This window comes from Chroicocephalus ridibundus, chromosome 8 (genome assembly GCF_963924245.1).
Source record: "Chroicocephalus ridibundus chromosome 8, bChrRid1.1, whole genome shotgun sequence".
Taxonomy (NCBI): domain Eukaryota; kingdom Metazoa; phylum Chordata; class Aves; order Charadriiformes; family Laridae; genus Chroicocephalus; species Chroicocephalus ridibundus.
In genome coordinates this window covers 407,788-429,372 of record NC_086291.1, presented here as the reverse complement: position 1 = coordinate 429,372, position 21,585 = coordinate 407,788, and the positions used below count along the sequence as shown (strand labels likewise).

Below are 21,585 nucleotides of genomic sequence, written 5' to 3'. Positions count from 1 at the left end.
CCAGCGACGGCAGGGCCAGGGAGAGCCCTGAGCTGAGGGGGACAGGAATAGTCCTGCCGCGGGGACTGCCCCCACCCCGGGCATGTGGCTGCGGGGGCCGGTGGCAGAAACGCAGCCCGGGGCTGATCCACTGCCGGGGCCAGCAGGGGAAGGACCTCTGCAGCCTTGTCTTCCTGCAACCGCAGCACAGGGTGTTTGGGTGATCTGAATGCTGCGGGAGCCATCCTGCTGCCAGGACAACCGCTAAGCATTTGCATTTTTCACTGTGAGTAACATAAAAATAGTAGAAAATCAAGTCCTGCCGTGTACGGGTTCTACACACAGTACCAGTGCTTTGTGTAGCACCGCGGCAGTGAAGGTCCATCCAAGGGGATGGGGGGGTGGTCACGAGCTGGATGTACCTTCACTACCTGCCAGCAGGTCTGGGAAGGCCAGTGCTTCTGTCACAGTGTGTTTCCCAGTTGAAAAATTTCACCAAAGAAAAGCTAAAGGACACATTTTTTCTTTGGAAAAAAAAATAAAGAAAAAATATCCCATCAGCGACAAAGAGGGAAAATCCAGGTTAGACCACGGGCAGCATTTCACACCAAATGAGGTGCTGGAGGCCTCAGGTGGCGCTGGGGCACGGAGCCCCCCAAGCCTCCCGCACAACGTGGGCACCGCTCACCCCTTGCAGAGCTGCTCGTGTAGTGACTCCTGCGAAGTAATGCCCGTCAGGGGAGCTTTTTGGGGCTGACAGACCAGTTCGTTATACTGGAGGCAGTATAACCTCTCCATGTTGTCTGAAAATAGAGAGTGCGTCAGTGCGTCGCACCACAACAGGAGGGCAGGGCTCATCCCCGTGAGGGGCGGAGGTACGTGCTGAGCCCCCCTCTCCCAGCAGGGATCCAAGCCCCCCGGGGCCGTGTGAGTGATTTCCTGACTGACCTCTCCAGCGCCGCTGGTTCTCGCTGCCGAACGCTCGGCGGAGACGTCCCATGGCCAGGAGGAACAGGGCACGTGTGGGAAAGCCCAGCTGAAAACACTAGAAATAAGCGAATTTGGGAAGAAAGGTCACACTGAAATGCCATGATGATTATTATCGACGAGAAAACTTGTTTGCTGCTGCAGTGTTACAAGTTGCATCGTTATGTTCTTACAGCATTGTTACAAGTGCTGTGAGGAGCGGCTGAGGGAGCTGGGGGGGTTCAGCCTGGAGAGAAGGGGGCTGAGGGGAGACCTTCTCGCTCTCTGCAGCTCCCTGAAAGGAGGGGGCAGCCAGGGGGGGTCGGGCTCTTCTCCCAAGGAACAGGCCACGGGACAAGGGGAAACGGCCTCAAGTTGTGCCAGGGGAGGTTTAGGATGGATATTGGGAGAAATTTCTTCACGGAAAGGGCTGTCAAGCCTTGGCCCAGGCTGCCCAGGGCAGTGGTGGAGTCGCATCCCTGGAGGGATTTAAAGCCGGGCAGACGTGGTGCTTAGAGATACGGTTTAGTGATGGTTTTTGTCAGAGTTGGGTTGATGGTTGGACTCGATGATCTGAAAGGTCCCTTCCAACCCAGGTGATTCTTTGATTCTGTGATTTATATGTATATGTGCCCTTTATGGAGTGTACAACTCATGCCTGGCCAGGTGTCTGAAAACTGTTTTCTATCATGGGCTCACCCCTGTTAGATTCTCAGTATGAGTGGATTTTATTTAATGAGAGGGAGTTTTGTGGACAGGAAGAACACCTGGTTCCCTGCCCATCAGAGCCTGTGATGGAGATAAAACATGGGGAGAGACTCGTGACCCCGGAGAGCAGCGGTGGTAGAAAAGCAAAACAACTGAAGAGTTGCCATTTTGTGATGTTGAGTTTCTCAGGTCTGGATTTTAGGTTTTGGGTGTTTTCATCTCCATCTCAGGTGTGACTAAGGGAATGAAGCGGGCTGTGCTGCTGGCGGAGGGTGTTGCAGAACCGGGAGAGAGCACCACCGGACGGGTGCTGTCACCCCCGCCCATTGCAGGCCCCGGCAGCTCCCCAGGGAGAGCGTCTGTGCCGAGAAGGGCAGGGACAGACAGACAGAGAGCGAGGTACAGAGGCAGGAGACACAAATGCCAAGTCCCTTTTCCTTAAGGAAGAGGAAAAGGAGCTCAGCCTCCCAGAGAGCAGGGGGTCAGCATTGCCCGGGCTGTTCCTACCACAGTCCCTCCTGAAAATTGCGTGTCGTTCAATTTACGACCATAGGAGGACAGGAGAACTCCTGACATTTTTTAAGGCAAAGTCACACGTGGGTTCTCTCTATTACTGTGCCGTTAAGTTGATATCGGAGGCGGTCTGCCCCGCCACTCGGGACGCCTGGGCTGGAGGGCAAATCTAGCAATCTCCCGTCTCTATCCCACGGGGAGCAAGCGCCGTGAAAATGAAACGGTGCTCTCAATCCCTGCCAGAAGAGAGGCGCACCCAGCCTAAACCTTAGCCTTTAGCACCGTTTAGCAGCCAGACCAGGTAACGGCAGAGCCCGCCCTGCCCTGGCGGTGGCTCCGGTCAGCCGGGAACGCAACCGGCCAGGACAGGGGAGCGACATGAGTCGGTCCTTCGCCTGCGCGGGGGCTCGTATGGAGAGGCAGGAGGCAAACACCTGCAGACAGGCACTGAAATCTTTTACGTGAAAATACAGCTCAAACCTGAAACCTTCATCTGGCAAAATGTGATATCCTATAAATTGCATCGCTCTTGCCGTCTGCCGCTGGAGCGGGACACGGAGGGGGGCAGCGAGGTCAGGATGAAGGCAATGTCAGCTAGACTCTTATTTTCTGTAAAGGAGCAGGTTTTGCTGTTGAGTTTAATAGATTTGCATGAAAGGAATAAGGAAGTGCCGTATCTAGGTTAGTGCAGGCACCAGAGAGAGAAAAGGGGCACTTGCAAGTCCCCTTCTTGCCCCGTGCAGCTCTGAGGCTCGTTACCCACCGAAACGGGCTCCTCTGTAGCCCCAGCAGTTGTTTCAAGGTGGAGTCTTTTATGAAATGCTCTGCCACACAAACTAACAACATTCAGATCTATAAATAGCACCCAGAAAGGTTCACCCAGAGGCACAACACATGATGAGAAGAGTCGCCCTTTCCACTTGATGACTTTGCATTTTAGAGGTTGAAAGGCAGATTGATCAGTTTTGCCAGGGAAAATATTTGAAGAGAAAGTGAAGCTGATGTCACGTTACTCCGCAGTTAGTGGAATTCAGCAAACCCGATCCTGTTATCCTGTCAAAACCGCACAGAGAGATCACCAGAAAGAATATCTTAGTGATTCCTCAACAGAAGACAGAAGCACTGTTAAGTTTAGTCTAGTGGTGACAGACCTTTGTTTTTTAATATATTGTGAGATAAGTAATAACCACAGCGTCTAATTAAGTTGATATAAAGTTCTTTTTAGTACTGTGCCTTGTGCCTGCACCACGAAGAGTGTCAAAGCCCGGGAACCGCGGCTGATGGTGTTTTCAATTAAAAGCTTCTCGAGGTTTTGGCAAGCACACTCGGTGCAGGCCGAGCGAAGGCACAACACTCTTCTGGAGCGCTGAAACACAGCAGGTCCTGTTCAGTGCCCCAGTCAGGCGTCAGATGTGGTCAGGCATTAAATTAATAAATTGACTAAGGGCTAAAGGAGAACAGTTTGGGCTGCTGGGTTTTGTGTGAGCTTGGTCTCTGTCCGCCGCTGTCTGCCCCAGTGGCAGCTCCTTAGGTTCAGGGATAAATAACCTGTTGGCAGGACAGGGGTTGGGTCGATGGCTGGAATCTTCCTTGCCAGGGAAACTTACTTGCAGGAATCTGTTAGCAGCGATGCATAAAATACATCACAATGATCCTGGACTGATGCCTAGAATTGCTTCTAAAATAGCAGCGTACAATTGTGGAGCCCAAAACAGTAAATTTGAGCGAAGTTACGTGGAGAATGGATGAAATGCAAGCATGCGTGTGATTCACGTTCTTCCTCCATCACTTTTCCTTGCTTTTTGTTTACTGCACATGCCAGTGGCTGGGCTTCGGGCTGATGTATTTCATGTCACTGCCTTTTCCTTCCAACTCTGTAGAAAAAGTTCTCCTGGTCTGGAGAAGTGACTTTATCAGTCTTATCTCACCTGACGCCTCCTGCCTAATTTGCAGCACTGGGCAACACCCTCCTCAGGGTCTGTCTTTGGATGACATGAGGAGGAACTTCCAGTACCCACCCATCGACAAAAACGGTGAGTTAGTGCAGAAATCTCGGTGTGTTTAACCCGCGCAGCACTACAGCTCCCGAGGCACCAGAAGTCCCGTGAGAAAGCTGAGGTCGAGTGGAGGCGGCTGGTTTTGTCGGGCAGCGCTGGCGAGGTCTCACCCTCTGCGGCTCCTGGCTGCTTCACTGTCTGTGCGCCACGGGCACTTCGGCACGGGATGGTCCTTTCTGGCTGCGAGCGTGGGTCTGTGAGTAAGGAGGTGTGGCATTATACCCTCAAGGCTGCTTCTGCAAAAAGTGGGCAAGACAGCCCTATTTCTGGGGTGCCACAGGAGCATAAAATGCCACGAGACCCTTCGCACTCCTCTCTCAGAGGACATCCCATCGTTCTGCTCCCCTCCAGCACGGGGATGTCCTGGCTGCCGCTTCCTCCCGCCCGGCCCCATTGGGGTGTGAGTTTGTGCATTGCCACACAAACAGCTTTCCAGCATTTCCTAGCCCCTGCGTTTGCAATCATCCCTGGTAAACCTCTCATGCCAAACATCCTTTGCTCAGGTCTTGCCTTGCAGGCAGCTCCTCAGGAGTCTGTTTCTCGCCCACCTTTCGAAATGGCTCAGGAACTCACTGGCTCTTTCTTTATGGTTTCCCAAGTGTAGAATTGTCACCGGCTTCGAGCAGTTTTTAGCCCAGCAGCATGTATGTATAAATAAAACCTTAAAAGAGAGAGCATACAAAAATGTAGTTGGGGTCAGGGTGGTATCGAGCAGAGTGGATTCAGGCAGCTCGGGTAAACTTTCTTTTTGGTGTGGATCTGAAGGTCAGACTCTAAGTCTCACCTTCGTGACGATCTTCATTCGCACTCGGCTCGGCTACTGCGTCCCAGACAGACCTGCCGGGGCGTGAAGCCGCGTCCAGCACGTGCAGTCAGGGTAGTAGGTGTCTCACGCTCAGGTGTGGAGCAACCGTACGTCCCCGCTCGGTACCTCTGCAGCAGCGCTGGACGGGGACGGCGCCTCCTCCGTGTGTGCGTTTGGAAAGGGGCTGCATCCCCCGGTGCTGCCCCTTCCACCAGCCGCTCTGTTCACCTCAACGTCCCAAGCTGTCCCAGGGCCATGTCACCAGGACGTCACTGCCCTGTTCCAGCGCTGAGACACAGCCGTGGCACGGCACGTACCAGGGCACTGCAGGACACCCAGTGACACCGGATGACAAACAGTCCCTGATGCACTCTTACACAAGCACCATGGAGCCGGCAAAGGACAAGGTTTTGGCACTGCCTGTGTCTGTTCTGAACACTGAGTGGGGGTTTTCTCATAAATACTCATCTCGGGCTTTGGCATGTGATGGACAAAGGAGGCAAACAAAAATGGCAGGAGTCATGAGGCTGACGTGGAGGAGAACGACAGTGACATCCCCAGTAGCAAGGAGTGGGGCTGGGCTTTGGTGGACACCACAGACTTCTACGGAGAGGAGTACGCCAGGGTCGCTGCCGCCCCGGCGTGCCCAGCAGGAAGGTCCCTGTGCTTGCTGTGGGCAGAGGTGTTCTGTGCTGCCGAAGGTCTCGCCGAGGGACCCCCACGGGGTATGTACAAGGAAAACATTCGTTTTTCTGTATGCTCTGCGCCTACGTACGTCCATTTACAGTGTTGTACATGGACTTCAGAGTGTCGCCATCCTCCCTCAGAGCCTGCTGCTGTCCCCTGCCCTGGGACCTTCTCACTCCTCTCCTGGCATCTGCTCCCACTTTTCTGCCACTTTCCAACCTGTTTTGTCACCAGGAGGATTCAGTAGTTTGTTCTGCCTGAAGCACGTACCAGAAGCTCATCAGCTCATCATCTGCTGTTTTTCACTGGCCTCAGCATGGCTCTCGCGCTCCCTCCCCTCCCCTGGACCGAGCACACTGGGGGAGAAAAAGAGAAAACCTGGTCATATAAATATTTACTGAGCAACTGCTGACAGCAGCGTTGATGTCATAACAAGTGGTGAGGTAAAACCTTTGAAACTGAAAAAACAACACAACTTCGCCGTGACTGGTGGTGTGCAGATTGCACAGCTCAGGGAGCAGTTCCGCGGGGCTCGGCTTTCATCAGGCACCTGGCAGCCGGAAGATTGGAGGAGGATGAAAACACAAACGAAACAGAAATGGTTAGCAAACTCCTGGAGTAAGCCCATCCAGGCAAGACCGGAGAGGGCTTCTCAAGTCTGTATTAAAAAGGGACAGAAGGGAATGAAGGGCTGGTGGAGAAGTGACTCTCCGTGGCTGCATTTTAGCTGTGGGATTAAGCAGTGATTTCAGTCTCCACTCACAAGACCCCAGATTTATTTTGAAACATATCTGTTCCTCGTACCTGTTTCCAGGGAAGGGACCCAAAGCATGGGATCGGGAAGGGAGGTGGCCCCAGCCAGAGCTCCACAGTGCTGGTCGGGATTCCCAGGCTGTGGGGCACAGCTCCGTCCCTGCCAGGAGCCAGCCCAGCTGAGCCTTGCGGTAACTCAGGGGACGATGGCAAAAGCCAGGGCGGAACAGAGGAGGGCGAGATCCTGGCTGGACACGACAGGAGTGGAAAAGCTGCTCCTCGCCACGTGCTTCATTTCAGCAGCGTATGCAGCTGGAGGGTGAGTCCCGCGGTGTCCCCAGGACACGTATCTCGAGGAAGAGCAGCATCACCGTCCCTTGTTGCAAAGCTCCGGAGGGCCCCGCAGTGCTGCTCTGGCTGCACCCCAGGCTTCCAGCTCCGGGTGAGAGCGGTCCAGGGCTGCGACGCCCAGCAGCACGCCAGGAGACACAGAGCCCTGAGCCCTTTCTTATTAGAGTCCTTGGTCTAATGATTGCAAGTATTTGCACTCTTTATTTATGACACGTAAACCAATTTCACTGCTGTCTCTCCCCATTCATGTCCATTTCGATCTTTTTTCTTTCTATTTGCTTTTTGCCTAATGTTTTCCATTATCCTCATTTGCGCTTGCAGTCTCTGAACAGTAACGAATACATTCACAGTTTTCCTTTCTCAATAAGTGCCTCAAAAGCACCCTGCTCCCCCCCCCACAAGAGCCTTTGCGATGGTGAACAATTTTCTTCATTGAGTGTGTTTGAAAATAGAAATTCTACAAATAAACACAGCCCTGACTATTCAGTGAAAGCGAAGGACCTGCTCTTCACGGGAAGCTTCACAAATTGTGAGTTAAACAGCACCTTGAAAGCAGTGAAATCACCTGGGGCAGAGGCACAATGCCCAAAGAAATTTGTATACCCTCTAAAACCTAAGATAGGTGTAAACACGGAGTTTGACGTTGGCTTCTCCTTGCTCGCCGCAGCTCTCGGACAAGCACATGGTGCTGCTGCAACACTCGCCAAAGTCTCCCTCCCAACTGCAGAGAGCCCTGGCCAGGCTCGCGGCACGGACGATGTCCTGCAGCAGGAGCAGGACGCGCACGCAGGGAGATGATAGGGGACAGTGCAGCCCAGGCGGTGGCACAGCACGGCGTCACCCCCCGGCACCTGCTCATCCGCCGGCACAGGGATGCACCGCCAGCAAGGGAGGGACCCCTGCGGGAGAGGCAAGGCACGCATCCTCAACCCTGGCATGAAACGCACAGGCACTACACGGATAAGAAAAAACCATAGGATATAACATTATAGCGTTTATTAAAGCGAAGGTTCCCTACCGTGTGGCAGCAGCAGGGTACCTGAAGGTGTCTCGCACTCGGTGTGACCAGTGTACCGCGGCACAGAGCAAAGTATTGTCACCACGGCTGGAGAGGTCCTCAAAAGTACGTCCTGCTCTCTGTGCCCCATCACAGCCCGTCGATCCTGGCGTAGGCAGGGACGCACCATGGCTCTGGCTTCGGCGATGACAGGTGCTGCCTTCCCCCCCCGCCATCCAGGGCACATCCAGCAGGCGCGAGACCACTCGCAGCGTTAAGGCCCAGAATATTTAGGATATGAAAGAGAGTCCCTCAAGGGAAAGCTTCGCTGCCACATTCCAAAGCACAGTGTCACGATTAGGAGATAAACCAAGGTTGCTTATGGATTACATCTTTGGGATGCCATGGCCAGTACTGTTGTGATTACCAGAGCCTTCATCTTGTGCAGCTGCGTATCTTCTGTGTTTGGCAGTAGGAATTTGGCACGCAGGGGCCTCAGCAACGGTCCCTAACCTTTCTCCCACCCAACCCTGCGCCCCAGGAAGTTTTTGTGTTCTAGTTTCTCAGCTCTCTTGTTTCCCGAGCAGCTGAGTGTCTCTGCACTATGCCAGTTAGCACGAAATTTGCGTTGGCTCCTCTGGGTTGTTCGTGTTAGACCAGTAAAACAAGACGCGTGGGAGCAGCTGGCCGGTGCCATCGTGCAAAGGGAGAAACAGTTTCTTTGGCGTTGAGCAGCCCATCGGAAATACAGCGCTGGCAAGAGCAGTGGCTTTCTGGTTCGTAGTGTCAAGGATCAAAATATTTTAAAAACACTTATTAGAAAGCTTATTTTTAGCTCTCTGAAGCTCTAGTTAAAGGGCAAAAAGATATTTTTTTAAATGGCAAACTTCCACTATGTTATTAAAACATTGAGATTCGTGGTTTTATGTCAGTCACCAAAGCTGCTTTGTGCTTGAGTCTTGTGAATTCATTGCATGAGTGACAGGGTCTGTTTACTTCCCATTTAAATTTTTCCTCAGCAGATGCTAGTGAATGGAAATTTGCAGCCAGCGAAAGGTAACAGCATGGTCTGTGTCTATTTATCCCAAAACGATACGCACATTATTTTGTTGACATTGTCACTGCAGGGGAGGGCGGGGAGAAGCGCCGCTGTGTCGGGCCGCGCGTGAGCCTCTCTGCCTCCCGCAGGCTACGTGTCGGACCCCATGAGCACCATGAGGTTTCACTCCTGCGGCAGCAGCGGCAGCTTTGAAGAGAGCGGCTGATGGCCCGGGCCCTCCGCCTGCGGGGACTCGCCACCGACCCGCAGCCACAGGTCTCACCCCGTCAGCCCAGCTCCCAGCACCAGCGAGGGTCCCTACCCCCGACGGCTTTATGTGTTGGTGACAACCGTCCCTGGCACAAGCTCTGCGCGAGCGTCTTTCCCTGCTGACCTGCTTGAGGGGCTGGGCTTGGTGGCGTGCGTCTATTCCTCAACAAAGCGAGCGGCCCCAAGGAATGCCGCACTCTCAGCTTCAGCATTAATAACCTCAGAGATGGAAGGTAAAACGCAGCTGTTACAGTTCCCACGCTCCAAGGCGAGCTGCTGGTACCTTGGCTGCACTAAGGCCTGGGCTACCAGCCCCTCCCTGCCAGGGAGCCGCCAGCCCCGGCCCCATGGAGCGGAGGAGCAGCCTGTCGCTCCCCGCCACCATCCAGGCCCCTGTGGAGGGGAAGCTGTTCCTGCTCCCAGCTTCTGAACCAGCTCTACCTTCTTCCCCGCGTTCTCTGAAGCCCCAGCCACGTCCCGCGTCCCGTGTTCTGCCCCACGGCTCGCGCAGCTCCCAGGACAGCCCATGGCTGCGGCTCGTCAGAGCCCTGGTCTTTGGATGCTTTCCTGCTCCCTGAGAATAAAGAGATATTTGGGTGCCCGTCTCAGTTGTACTCTTCCCAACATTTGTGTTTTCTTATCCACTTCCTTGTGTTGGTTTGAGTGATGGTTTTTCCCAAAGAGTATAAGCTTTCCTTCGGACATTTGCTTACGAAAAGCAACACAAGTGCTCCAAAACATACTTTAAACCAGAAGGAAAATATGCAGAATTGTGTCATGAATATGACAATCTTAACATATCTGAAAAATCAGTTCCAGCATTAAGTTTCCTTTTCAACAGGAATTTTTTCTTACAAATACCTCTGCACTATCTCCTTTTAAAGATCGCTTAAATCATGCGATGACTCTGTTAACACAGCAGCTGTACCCGAAAACCAGACACTGAACTGGATTAGAGAGGAGAAAACGGAGCGGGGAAAGCAGACGCCATTTGCACCGACACCTCTGTGTGCGCGCCTGTGCCCGAGCTGCCTGGTGCGATCCCCCAGCACTGCCCTGGGGAGTGTCAAGCGGACAGGCGGAAACAACCAAAAAAAAAATATCAGAAAGCTTTTGAAGGCAAAACTTTTATAGTTTATAGAGCTCTTTACAAGGCCAACTGCTTGCAAATAATTTTATTAGTAATTAAAATTACTGTGTCCTTCAAGAAAACAGTCTCTTAGTAAATTGATCCCTATAGAAGAAACATTTGGCTTAGGGGGAAAGTGTGTTTCATAGGAGTGATCAGTTATTAATACAAATGAAAACTCTGAAAAATGTAAATTATTGAATAGAACATGCTCCAAGGTTGTTTGTGGGAATGAACCTCGTTTGTGCCGTTCCCAGAGAAGCCCAGGCAGCCCAGCACACTGAAATACTGATACAGAATAAGATGCTCCAAGGATTCTTACCCTGATTTTAAGACCAGCCAGTGCCTGGTGGCTGTGGCAATATTCCAAATTGTGTGACATGTCAGTAACAGATGATCTAGATTAAGATAAACTGGTGTCCAACCAAACAGGCGCTTGCACCACAACCAGGAGCGAGCCCGGCGTCCGCGAGTCTGGCTGCGGGCAGGGCTGTGCCCGCAGGGACGCGGCCCAGGGTAGCCCAGGGGCTGGAGATTTCCTGCGGGGTGGCCCCGGTGGCTGCAGCGAGCCCCCGGCACGGCCACCGGGCAGGCTGGGCTGGCACAGCCCCCCAGGCAGGCGGGGGAGTGGGTCCCACCCCATTTGTACGGCTGAGCCCCCCAAACACCGCAGGAAACCCCCAGCCTGAGAACGCCCATTCAGCAGCAGCGCCCGGGGTGTCCCCCCGCAGAGGGCCCAGGGGTGGCTGAGGGCTACCACCGCGCCCCGGCTCCCCCCGCCTCAGCCTGGGCCCCCGCGCCAGGCGCTGGGCCGCCAACGGGCCGTCCCACACTGCGCCCACCTGGCGTCCTTCCCCCTGCCCGAACGCCGCTGTCGAGCCCCTGTAACCTCAGAGGGTGCGAGTTCAGCCGCGCGAGCCGGCAGCGGCACACCCGCGGCACAACCATCAGCATCCAGCGAGGAGCTGCTGAGGGAACCTGACAGGCTGGGGAGGGGGAAAAGGCCTTTGTGATGAGCCAAAAATTAGTTTTGCCAGTGGCAACACTCTTAGATAGTTGCTTTTCTCACATATGTTCAGTTTAATAATTAGACTCTTTTTTCGGTGCACATCTTGTTTTTCCCTAAATGCCACCAACTTTTTTTTCACTTTGAAGCCAATTACTAACTAGCAATGGATAGGAGAGCGGAAATTACCATGGGTAGCATTTCCAAAACCTTACATTATCCCTTTTTGTGGTTTTCCTTCTTACCAAAATTCCACCTGCTCAGACTGCAGGCATACCCATGTTTGAAAGGGCAGGAATGGTACATCTTGAACAGCCCGCCCCCCCCGCCCATCCCCGCAACAGCAGCTGGGGGGGGGTAGGAAAAAAAAAAAAAAAAAAAGTGGAGTCAAACAGTTCTCTGAAGCTGAAATTGCCAAATTCAGCTTAATTCCGTATCTGGTTCAAGTCCTCTCACCACTTTAGACATCAGCTGGGGGGAGGCTGGGCTGGATGACCTCCAGAGGTCCCTTCCACCCCCTGCCCTTCTGTGGCTCTGGGAAGGCCGCAGCCACACGTACCCCTCGCGTGCCACGAGTATCTATCAGTGTATAAACCCAGCGCATTTGCAGCGTGGGGTTTTTTAGAGCAAAACAAGACCTTGTACGAGTTGGCATGTTCCTCACCAAAGGATTCATTTCCCTGCTTGTTAAAATCATAGGCACAAGTGCCATTTATAAATATTTTAACTATTTTAAATAATGAATCGCCAGCTTTCCAGTCCCTTACGATCACCACCGCATTGTGCCTCTGGGACAGCCCTGGTGCCCCAGGTCCTCCGCAGCCCGAGCGCGCCCCGGGAGCTCAGCTGCCTCTCGCGTACCAGCCCCTGCCTCCTTTTCTAGAAGGCTGACGTGCAGATACTCAAGTCGTCTTCTGCTGCCGCAAACACACACTGCCACGAAATCACCTTCCGCATGCTCTGAATGCCAGATTTCACTCAGGGAAGCTTCTACCCACACGGGAAGGACCCTCCCTCCACACTGCCAGAGAGCCAGTGTGGTTCGTGACCTGCCCAAGCACAGCCTTGTTTTAATCCTGGCCCTGCCAGGGAATCCCTGCCCGGCAAATCCCTGCCCCCCTCCCTCGGCCTTTGTTCACCTGTAGCACTTGAATTGCCACCCGTGTGCCCGGACGGGCCTTTGTACGCAGCTGTGGTACAGCCGTGCTCCCAAGCCGCGGGCATTTCCTCCGCGTGGGTACCTGCGCCACACAGTTTTAGTGGCACAAATACTCGACCCGACATCAGTCCTTCAGACAGCAGAGAGAAATACAGACAACCAGGTCTACTTGATTGGCAAGTATTATTCTTACAAAGAAATCATTTGCAAAAATTTAAGGAGCTACACGGACTGGCACAGGGTTTTTTATCAGCCCAAGTAACTGTGCAGGTGTGTGTATGGATACAGAAAAACCAAACCTCTGGAGAAGGTCCTTAGCATGAATTTGAATTCTGAACACTTCACATACCAGGTGTATTCAACCATAGAGTACGTAAACACTGATTATCTGTTTACTGCACTTTTTTTATACTGAACAACACTGAAAATGTCTTGGTCCAGTGAATAAGCCACTTCTGATTTTGCGGACGTTCCCTGGTTAAAAGCAAAAGACCGTTGCTGAATGGTCAAAATCAAACATGTGCTGTTAAGCAAATATTGCATATCCTGCACAGAATAAACATTTCCACCACACCGCTCAGGACCACTCGATGCGATGCTTTCATTTAAACTGCTGAGCACTGTAAAGCTGTTACTAGTCTTTTTTGTCTACTTTTCTTTTTGAAAGCACTTCCCGGTATCCAGACTGAAAATACAAATGTAACCGTCTTTGCTACCGGAGGGATCAAACGCGAATCACTTGAGCGCATTTACATTTCCTATCCCACGTGTATTGATCGTAAGTGACACAGTGACAACCCACTCACGCTCCCGCTGGTTCCAGTTCCGCTTCCCGCTCTGACAGCAGTCACAGACGGAGCCGGGGCACAGCACCCTGAATGCCACCGAGCGACGCCGGCCGGCTGCTGCGCGCCCCCCCGGCCCGGCAGGGTCTCGGGGGCCCATGAGGTGCCGCAGAGCTGCGCGGGACACTCCAGCAGCGGCGACCCGCAGCCCGCGCTGGGCTGACACGGCCTCACACCCCCCACCCCTCCTGCAGCCCCCTGACAGCAAACGGCCAGGCTTTGCTCATTTAAAAATACATGTTAGAATTGTTCTGATTTAGCAACTTCCAACAGCATTTCAAAGTCCCAGGAACACCCTCAAAAGCGTGGCTGGCGACCAGCCTGGCTCCCCGGGGAGAAGCCCCTTCCCTGTGCCCCTGCAGCTGGAGGGCTCGCCCGCCCGTATCGGGGGGAGGCAGCCCCCCCCAAACCCCTCTGCGAGGCCACCCTGCCCCCCGTGACCCACCTCCCTCCTCAGCACCCCCAGCTGCTCCACCAGCATCAAAGCATTAACGTGCGCGAGTGCCCCGTGCACAGCGACGCAGACACAGCCCCCACCGCAGCGAGGAGGCTGCAGTTCACAACGGCAGCGACACGCAGGAAAACGCAGTGGGAACACTGACACAGACAGGCGCGGACACAGGCACTCTGCACAGACACGTCCACAGGAACAGTCCCATCCCCCCTCAGCCCTCCCTCCCTCCCGCCAGCAGCACCACGCCGTGCTGGGGGGACGAGGGGAGGTTCAGCCTGTCCAATATTCTTCCATGTTTTGGGAAAAACAAGCATGACAGCAGTGGAACAATCGTTGCGATTATTGTCTTCATAATTAGGGAGGAGTGCTGTTTCCCGGGCCGGCATACACAGATTTATTTCAGTTGTCTGCTGCACACTGAGAAGCTGCTCTAGCAGAATGTGACAGATGGTTGTGGTACTCGTGGAGTAAATCAAAGGAGGAGTGAACATCCCAGCAGGCACAAACCCACAGCAATTTGTGTAAGTGTTGCCGGACACAGCACTGAAGGAGCTGCAGAAAAGGCTTAGAAGAGAGTTTCTTCCCCATCCTGGGGCTGTACTGAGGGCATGACAACTGCATCTGGGTTTCCAACATCCTACGAAGCAACGAGAAAAACATTAGCTTTACAGAAAATGTGCTAAACTTTGAGCTACTGAGATACCGCTATAACAGGTTTCCTACAAGCAGATGCCAGAGTCACCAGAGCCGGGGAGCGCTGCCGACCCAGAGCGTCACCCGCTGCCAGCAGCGCCAGGCAGAGGAGCAGTCGCTGGGTGTTGGGAGCTGCTCCACGCGGCTGCAGGGGCGAGAGGACAGCGGGGCTGCGAGCATCAGCGCCACAGCAGAGATTTGCAACGAGATTTTGGGAACAGGAAAGAACACAGAAGCTGCCACCCAAAAGGATTTAATCACCCCCCGCCCCAGTCGCAGATACTGAAGGAAAGTGTAAGAAGCGGGACAAAGTGGTGCATCCTCTGCTCCTGGCAGGGACCCCTCTGGGGACCCAAAGGGATGCGGGGGGCAGTGGCCAACCCGTGCAGGACTCACCCCAGGGGCACCGCGGCTCCTCTCGCCCACGCCGGCGGCTGCGGGGGCGGCTGGGCTCCCTCCGGGGAGACCGTCCTTCCTCTGCTCCCCGGCTCCCGGCGCGTCCCGGGCGCTCGCCAGGGCACCCGCTGCCTCTCTCTCTCCGGTGTTTCCGCAGGGGCCTGGCTGTCCCCCCTCAGCCTTCACTCCCGCCTGCTCTGTCCCCTCCTGCGGCCCCCCCTCGTCCCCCACTGCTCCTGTCGCAGGAGCTGCCAGCTGCGGGCCCAGGCACAGCCCCTCGCCTCCTGCAGACCCTCTGTCCCTCAGCTCTGCTGCCCCGACCCCCTGTGCAGGGGCTCTCAGGGGGGGTTCTGACTCTGGCTGCTCCCCAGGGGACATGGTTCCATGCAGCTCTCCATGCCGGGGGGACATCCCGGCCACCGCCGCCACCCCCGGCAGCGCCGGCTCCCCTGCCTCTCCCTCAGCCCCAGCCCCTGGCCCTGCCTGGCCTCCCACCACCGCAATGGCCACCAGCCCGGCCTCCCCAGTCCGGCTCACACACAGCACCGCGGCTGGCAGCACTTCATCCAAGGCCTCACCAGGACGCCTCCCCTTCCCTCTCTCTTCGGCACGCTCCAGTGATCCCTCCATCCCAGCTGCCAGCTCCCTTGGACCTGCTGCTCCACCCATGGCCTCCTCTCCCCCTCCTGGCGCTGCTCTGCCCGTCCCCACAGATACTCCCATCGCCCCTCCATCAGGTTTTCCTTCCATTGCACTTTCTGTCTCTCCTTTGCTGCCTAGAGATGGGCTTCCACCCAAAAGTGCTCCTGCTGAGCCCTCCTCCTCCACCGCTGCTGTGGTCTCCTCCAACTGAGATGACCCTTCACTCATGGGATCCCCTCCAGCATCCACCAGTGCCTCTACTCCAGGTGCTACTTCCAACACGGGACCCTTGCCAGGCTCCACGGACTCCTCCACTGTGTCCTCTGCTCTCAGGAGAGAGCTCCCTTCTACCTCTGATGCCTTGCCAGCCTCAGATCCTGCTGCTCCTATGGCAGCTTTCCCCATCTCCATCTGCTCTTCCCCTGATGCTTTCAGCTGGGAAAACTCATTTGGCTTTCCAAAGTCTCCTCCACCAACCATTGCTTCTCCTGTGCAAACATTTGTATCCTCTAACGCTCCCAGGAGAGCCCCGGGCTCCTCCACAGCATCCTCTCCTCCAGAAACGGCTTCCTCTACAGGCTCCTCTCCTTCAGGGCCAACGACCCTGGCAATCCCTTCTGCCACGCTGACATCCTCCAAAGCCCCCTCTCTCTCAGACACAGCACCCGCCACAAAGTCCCCTGCAAAACCTCCCTCCTCCATGGCCTCCTCTGCCTCAGACATGGCTTCGCTCACCACCTCCTTCACCGCAGGCCCTGTGGCTCCCACAGCCTCCTCCACCCCTGAGCCCTCCTCCGCAGCCTCTTCTGCCCCAGAGACCCCCCCAGCCAGCTCCTGCCCCTCAGAGACCGCTCCGTCCTCCTCCCCGCCTAGCACTGCTGCTGCTGGCTCCTCTCCTCTGGGGACCTGCTCTCCCAGTGCTGCCTCGCTCTCCATCCCCTCCATCACCCCTTCCTGCTCCCCGGGTGACACTGCTGCGCCAGGCTCCATTCCCTTCCCTGTCCCCTTTCCTCTGGGATCTTCTCCTGCCATGGCGCTCTCCCCAGGTGCAGATTCCTCCACCCGCAGCACAGCCACCGCGTCTTCCTCAGGCAGCAAATCTCCCGCCCGTGCCACTTCTCCTCCTGCCTCTTCAGTGCGAGCATCGCCTCCCTCAGCAACAAAATCTTCCTTTGCAAGAGCCTGTCTCTCCCCTACCATCTGCCCTTCTCGTACCACTTGTTCTGCTGCCTTCTGCACGTCAAGTGTTCTTGTTCCTTCTGCCAAGAAAGCTCCATCTGGTGCTATTAAGAAATAATCAAAACATTAGTTTTATTGAGAACTGTGTTAGTGTTAGGGCTGTTTTACAGGTTTATTATTAAAGATGCTATCTCTCCCAAGCAATGAAGGGACATCAGCGCGGTGACAAGAAGAAAACTTGCTGTGCTGCTTCTCATCGCGCACCTGTGCTCTGACTGCCTTCCTAGTGCTGCCGTTCTGGCATCTGGCAGAACTCATGTAAGCAAAAATGGTGACACATGACCAGCTTTCAACCCGGACCGTTCTGTCTGCCCTGCCTACGCTCCCTCCTTCCCTCACCTGCCCTGCAGGGAGCTGAGGGGGGTGTATCAGACAGCCATAAGCTTGACAGTAACAATCAAAGAATGCAGAAATAGGTGGTAAATTGCTCATGTAAAATATGCACACACAGGAAGAAGAATACTCAGCTGTTCATGTAAAATGGGCACTTGCTTCCCATGGAGTCTGTAATTACATCAGGGGAATAATACAGGGCGAATCCTGCCCGCTGGATTCAATCCCCCCCCGTAAGGGCAAAGCCCTTGTTGGATTCAGTGCCGCAGGATGTGTCCCCGGGCAGGGACCCCAGCAGCCTGTGCTGCTGCACCACGCTTTTCTACCAACCCCGGCAGGTTTCTATTCCTTAGAAAATGAGAAGTGTTGTGCTACTGAAAGAAGCAAGGAGCAATGTCTTTCCCAACCCATCCTTTCTCACACTGGGTGAAGGCTGTCTTGCCCCAAATCATCTCACGCTGGTTTTGATTTATTTTATCTTCTTGCACTACCTCTGCACTCCAAAATTACTGCTTTTTGCTGCCTGCTTGCACAGAAGCCTGTGCAACCAGACCCCACCTCTGGGACGGCAGCCAGAGAAGACTCCAGGTGACAAACAGGCCGAGGGGACACTATTTGTCTGGCCCGTCTCTGCCAGCAGAGCAGAGCTCGTGACCGGTTGCCCACACCCCCTCCACTGGCCTTCTGCTCCCCACTCCTCCCCTCCTGCCTTTCAGGGGCAACTGACCCAGAAGTCGGGCTGCCCAGGAACCGCATGTTCTCCCCTGGTCTGTGCATCACAGACACAGATCCTTGGGGAGACACACGCATGAAGACTACTGGATTTTGATAGCCTAGAAAGAAAAGGGCAAACACTTCTATAAATAGACTTCAGATGAAGAAGATTTAATGCACGTCCCTGATCGACGGCCAATCTCACCTTCGTTGGCAGCAGGCTCTGTACTTGTTACGTTCTCTTCTTCCTCTTCTGCAGGGGAATCACTAGGTTCAGGTTCAGAGTTCACATGATGATCATTTCCAATCGCCGTTGCTATTTCCTTCTGGACTGGTTTGCAATCTTCAAAAACTATCACAAAGTTACAAAAGAGGAAGCAAGAAAGAGAAATTGCTAAAAAGCAAAAGGGGAGTCAAAGTCATCCAGCTATCTTTGCTCGATTTGGAACTTGAAATGCCAGAGAAAACCTGATTGGAGCCACGTAAATATTCACCAGCAATAAGTTTTTTAAGTAGATTAAAACCAAACGGAGACAATCATTAAAAATCCAAGGGAAAATTCGTGCAGGAGCATCTACTGAAACACAGAGCAACAATCTTGCACAGCATTTTCACGAAACAGTGAGATTGCTTTGGTCAGGCAGTTTGAGGGGGGGTTCAACATACAAGCAACAACATTGTTTTATAGAAATTGTTATTGTTCTGTGAATACTTTTAAAAAAGAAAAAAATCCAGTTCTGATGATTTCCCAACTCCCCAAACTAACCTAAGTGACTGAATGACCTGTGCCTATCTATAAATAAGCGGGGAAGTATTTTCTGCTCTGTAAATGCAATGATTGAGATGCTTCGCATTCAAGTCATACATTTGATATTATTGTTAAGATTGTGCTGTCGGTTCCATTTTGCTTTATGACTTTCTGGATGATTACGTGAATGGCTTTCACCCTAAACAACTTCTTCATGAGCAGTATTCCAGCTATGTACACAGCCCGACCCCTTCAGCATCTCCTCTGACAGCCCTTCCCTCCCGCAGCCCAGACTTCTCCCTTCAAGTTCCATCAGTTTTCTGTGTCTTTCCTTTTCTGTTGCAGTTATTGGCTTAGTCTTTTACACAAAGACCTTGCCAGTTTGCCACTGGTATGGACTAACAGCATAAAGTCCAGCCTTGCACTCGGTTTTACTGCCAAATGCTCTCTGTTGCCAACATACTGCGTCCATGAGGAACCACAGACGTTCAGGTACACCTCTGGAACAGCTTTCGTTTGGGTTATGGCTGTTAGCGTGAGACTCCTTTAACTCCTGTTGCTGCCTGGATGGTGCCAGTGGTCACACGTTTCAGACTGCTCCTCCGCAGCTTGGAACAATCAAGGCTTCAACCGAAAGGGAGTAACTCAGTCAATTGCTTGTACTCAAGGCTTATGTCAGACATAACTGTCGGATCATAAAGGAGACAATCACAGCATTTCTAGATCTTATTACTGTACATGACATGAAGCAGTACACTGCTCACCTTCATCTACGCAGTGGAAGGGCTGCAGAGACACTTGTTCCAAGTTTCAGTTTCTGAACGTCTACAGACAAATTCTACGTCAAGGCTCAGTGAGAGCACAGACACTTTCCAACATCTTCACCAATGATCTTCCCAGAATCAGCCTGTGCCACTTTATTTAGACAAAGCATTTTGTCTGAGAGTAGAGGATGAGGGTTTCAGCCAGTGAGAAAAAAGATCTGAATCCTGACTTGGTCTTCTATTAAAAAATAGAGAGACTGAAACCAATCGCCACAACAAACCACCCAACGTGTTTCTGGCTGAATCATGACTCACAGCCTAAATAAAGCTGGTGATGATACAGTATGATATCCTGACTTTCAAGCAACGCCTCAATTCAATTTCTCTGAAAATAAAAATAAGGAGCCTCAAGTAAAAAGCTAATGCTCCTGCACTCGGGAACCAGCTGACTTCGGGCCACTGTGCAGTGGAGTATGCAGTAAAGGTACCCAAAATATTGGGCTTCATAGAGAATGGACAGGACAGGAGCAGGGAACCTGCATGAACAGACAAATTCATGGACATCAAATCCATAAGTGGAGACAAAATGACGAGGCAGGCATTTCTTTTCTAACAGCTATTATAGAACAGATCAGAGTGTGGGATTGCTACAGAATGAGTGAAATTCAGAAGACAGTGTCTCTCGTGTTTGTGAACAGCATCTTCTCTCGCCCCTGCGAGACGCAGACTACTGTGGGAGATGTGCCTCTGGGCTGACCCGTCGGGCACGTCCGCAGCTGACAGGAGCTCTGCTGGAAGAAAATCAGTTGCATAAAAATAAGCACAGTAAGAGTGACCGACCTGAACACTGCTCTCATTCGAATTGCCCTCTTAACCCGCAGAAATTCTGTCTCGCCGTCACTTCTGGGCACCATGGATTGTGACCACGCATACTTGTATGTAGCAGAATGTTCCCTCCAGCAATTTATTAAGAAAAAAGGCTATCAATTTTCATGAGACTCATTTTTTTTATACACGTAGCTGTGTGTCTGGGATTTAATCTGCCTGCTGCTTCAGTCAGTCAGGGCACTGACACGTCCAGGAGCAGGAGAGGTGTTGGTCCCGCTCACAGTGAGGCAAAGACTTAACACCGTGCTCCCTGCGACAACCTTGCACTCTTCCCTTCCCAGATCCCTGTCTCTCTCCTGCCAGTGCGCACCCTGTGCTTTCTCACCTCTTCCTATGAGCCTGGGTTTTTCTACACTGTTGATTCTGTCTTTCTACTCACCCTTGTGTATGTTATTTTTCTTCTTTTTTTCGCTTCTGTTTTTATTTTTTCTTCTTCTTCCTCCTGTGGTTCCTCCTGCTTTATGCTTTCCCCCATCCTTCCTAACCCAGCAGTACCCTGCACCCACACAGCTCTGAGCAGAAATGGAAGAAACTTTTAAAAAGACCATTTCAGTCTACACTACGACAGGCCCCTGCTCAGCCTGAACGCCTTTTTGCCTGTGCCACAGGTCCTAAAGGGCAGCGATGGCTTCACTCCTTGCCGTCACATTTCACCTGGACGAAGCACTAAGATCTGCTCTGCAAGGAACCATGAAAACTGAGCAGGGAATGTCCCAGGAGAGCATTTATAAGGTTCCTCCTGGGACCCAAGGTCCTGACAAAGGTCCCTGCAAATAGTGCAGAGCCTGCTTGAATCGTTCAGACGTCTCAGCTCTGCAGAGAGGACAAGAAGCTTTCTGCTGCAGGACACCCCTGGGCTGCCTCCCACAGAGGCTCAGGCAGCGCGTTCTTTGACCTGCTGAAATACCAAGTGCTTTGCCAGGTGCATGCATCTATCATACTCTGACTGATTACGGGCCTGAAGTCTGACAAGCTGGCAGCTCCCATTCTTTGCCGTTTACCTCCTGCGTAACAATTGACAAAAGGGAATTGACAGTCTATCAAAACGCAGAGCCCCGGGGAGGATGACAAACGCTGCTCACAACAGTTCTCTCCCTCGGGATCCGCGATATCTCCTTGTCACCAAGAGCACAGCAAGATCCGACAGCGCGCAGCAGGAGCCCATCCCAGGTATTTCCACTTCTGACAGGTCCTCTCGCGCCACCGGTTGTGATTTGCCCAGACTCAGCCCGCAACTGAACAACCCCAGAGAAGCATCCTGCACCTTTTGCTTTCTTCAGCAGATACAATTTTCTCTGCTAAATTAGTTCTGCACTGTTAACGACAGCACTGCTTAGGAGAGATCCTGCCACGAGCAGGGCATGACGGGCATCACCGGGGCAAAACCAGAATGGTGCCATCTCAACCTCATCAAAACACAGGCTGGACGGCTGGTGAGAATGACCAGACC

The 21,585-nt window shown here is 53.2% G+C and overlaps 2 protein-coding genes across 5 annotated transcripts in view; one reads left to right on the top strand and one right to left on the bottom strand.

Annotated features, from left to right (window-relative positions):
- Nucleotides 1-12,445, top strand: part of TNNI3K (TNNI3 interacting kinase) — an 84,205-nt gene extending 71,760 nt beyond the window's left edge. Inside the window, exons 24-25 of the mRNA XM_063345260.1 lie at nucleotides 4,120-4,199; nucleotides 9,005-12,445. Of these exons, the coding sequence (XP_063201330.1) occupies nucleotides 4,120-4,199; nucleotides 9,005-9,081 (157 nt within the window). The 3' untranslated portion in view covers nucleotides 9,082-12,445. The remainder of the gene's footprint in view (nucleotides 1-4,119; nucleotides 4,200-9,004) is intronic.
- Nucleotides 12,446-14,040: 1,595 nt separating this feature from the next.
- The window catches only part of ERICH3 (glutamate rich 3), a 33,401-nt gene continuing 25,856 nt past the window's right edge, over nucleotides 14,041-21,585 (bottom strand). For all 4 annotated transcript variants that reach the window (XM_063345257.1, XM_063345256.1, XM_063345258.1 and 1 more), the window contains 3 exons: nucleotides 17,941-18,087; nucleotides 14,808-16,732; nucleotides 14,041-14,355 (listed from right to left, as the gene is read on the bottom strand). In XM_063345257.1, coding sequence (XP_063201327.1) covers nucleotides 14,284-14,355; nucleotides 14,808-16,732; nucleotides 17,941-18,087 — 2,144 coding nt within the window. In that variant the 3' untranslated portion in view covers nucleotides 14,041-14,283. The remainder of the gene's footprint in view (nucleotides 14,356-14,807; nucleotides 16,733-17,940; nucleotides 18,088-21,585) is intronic.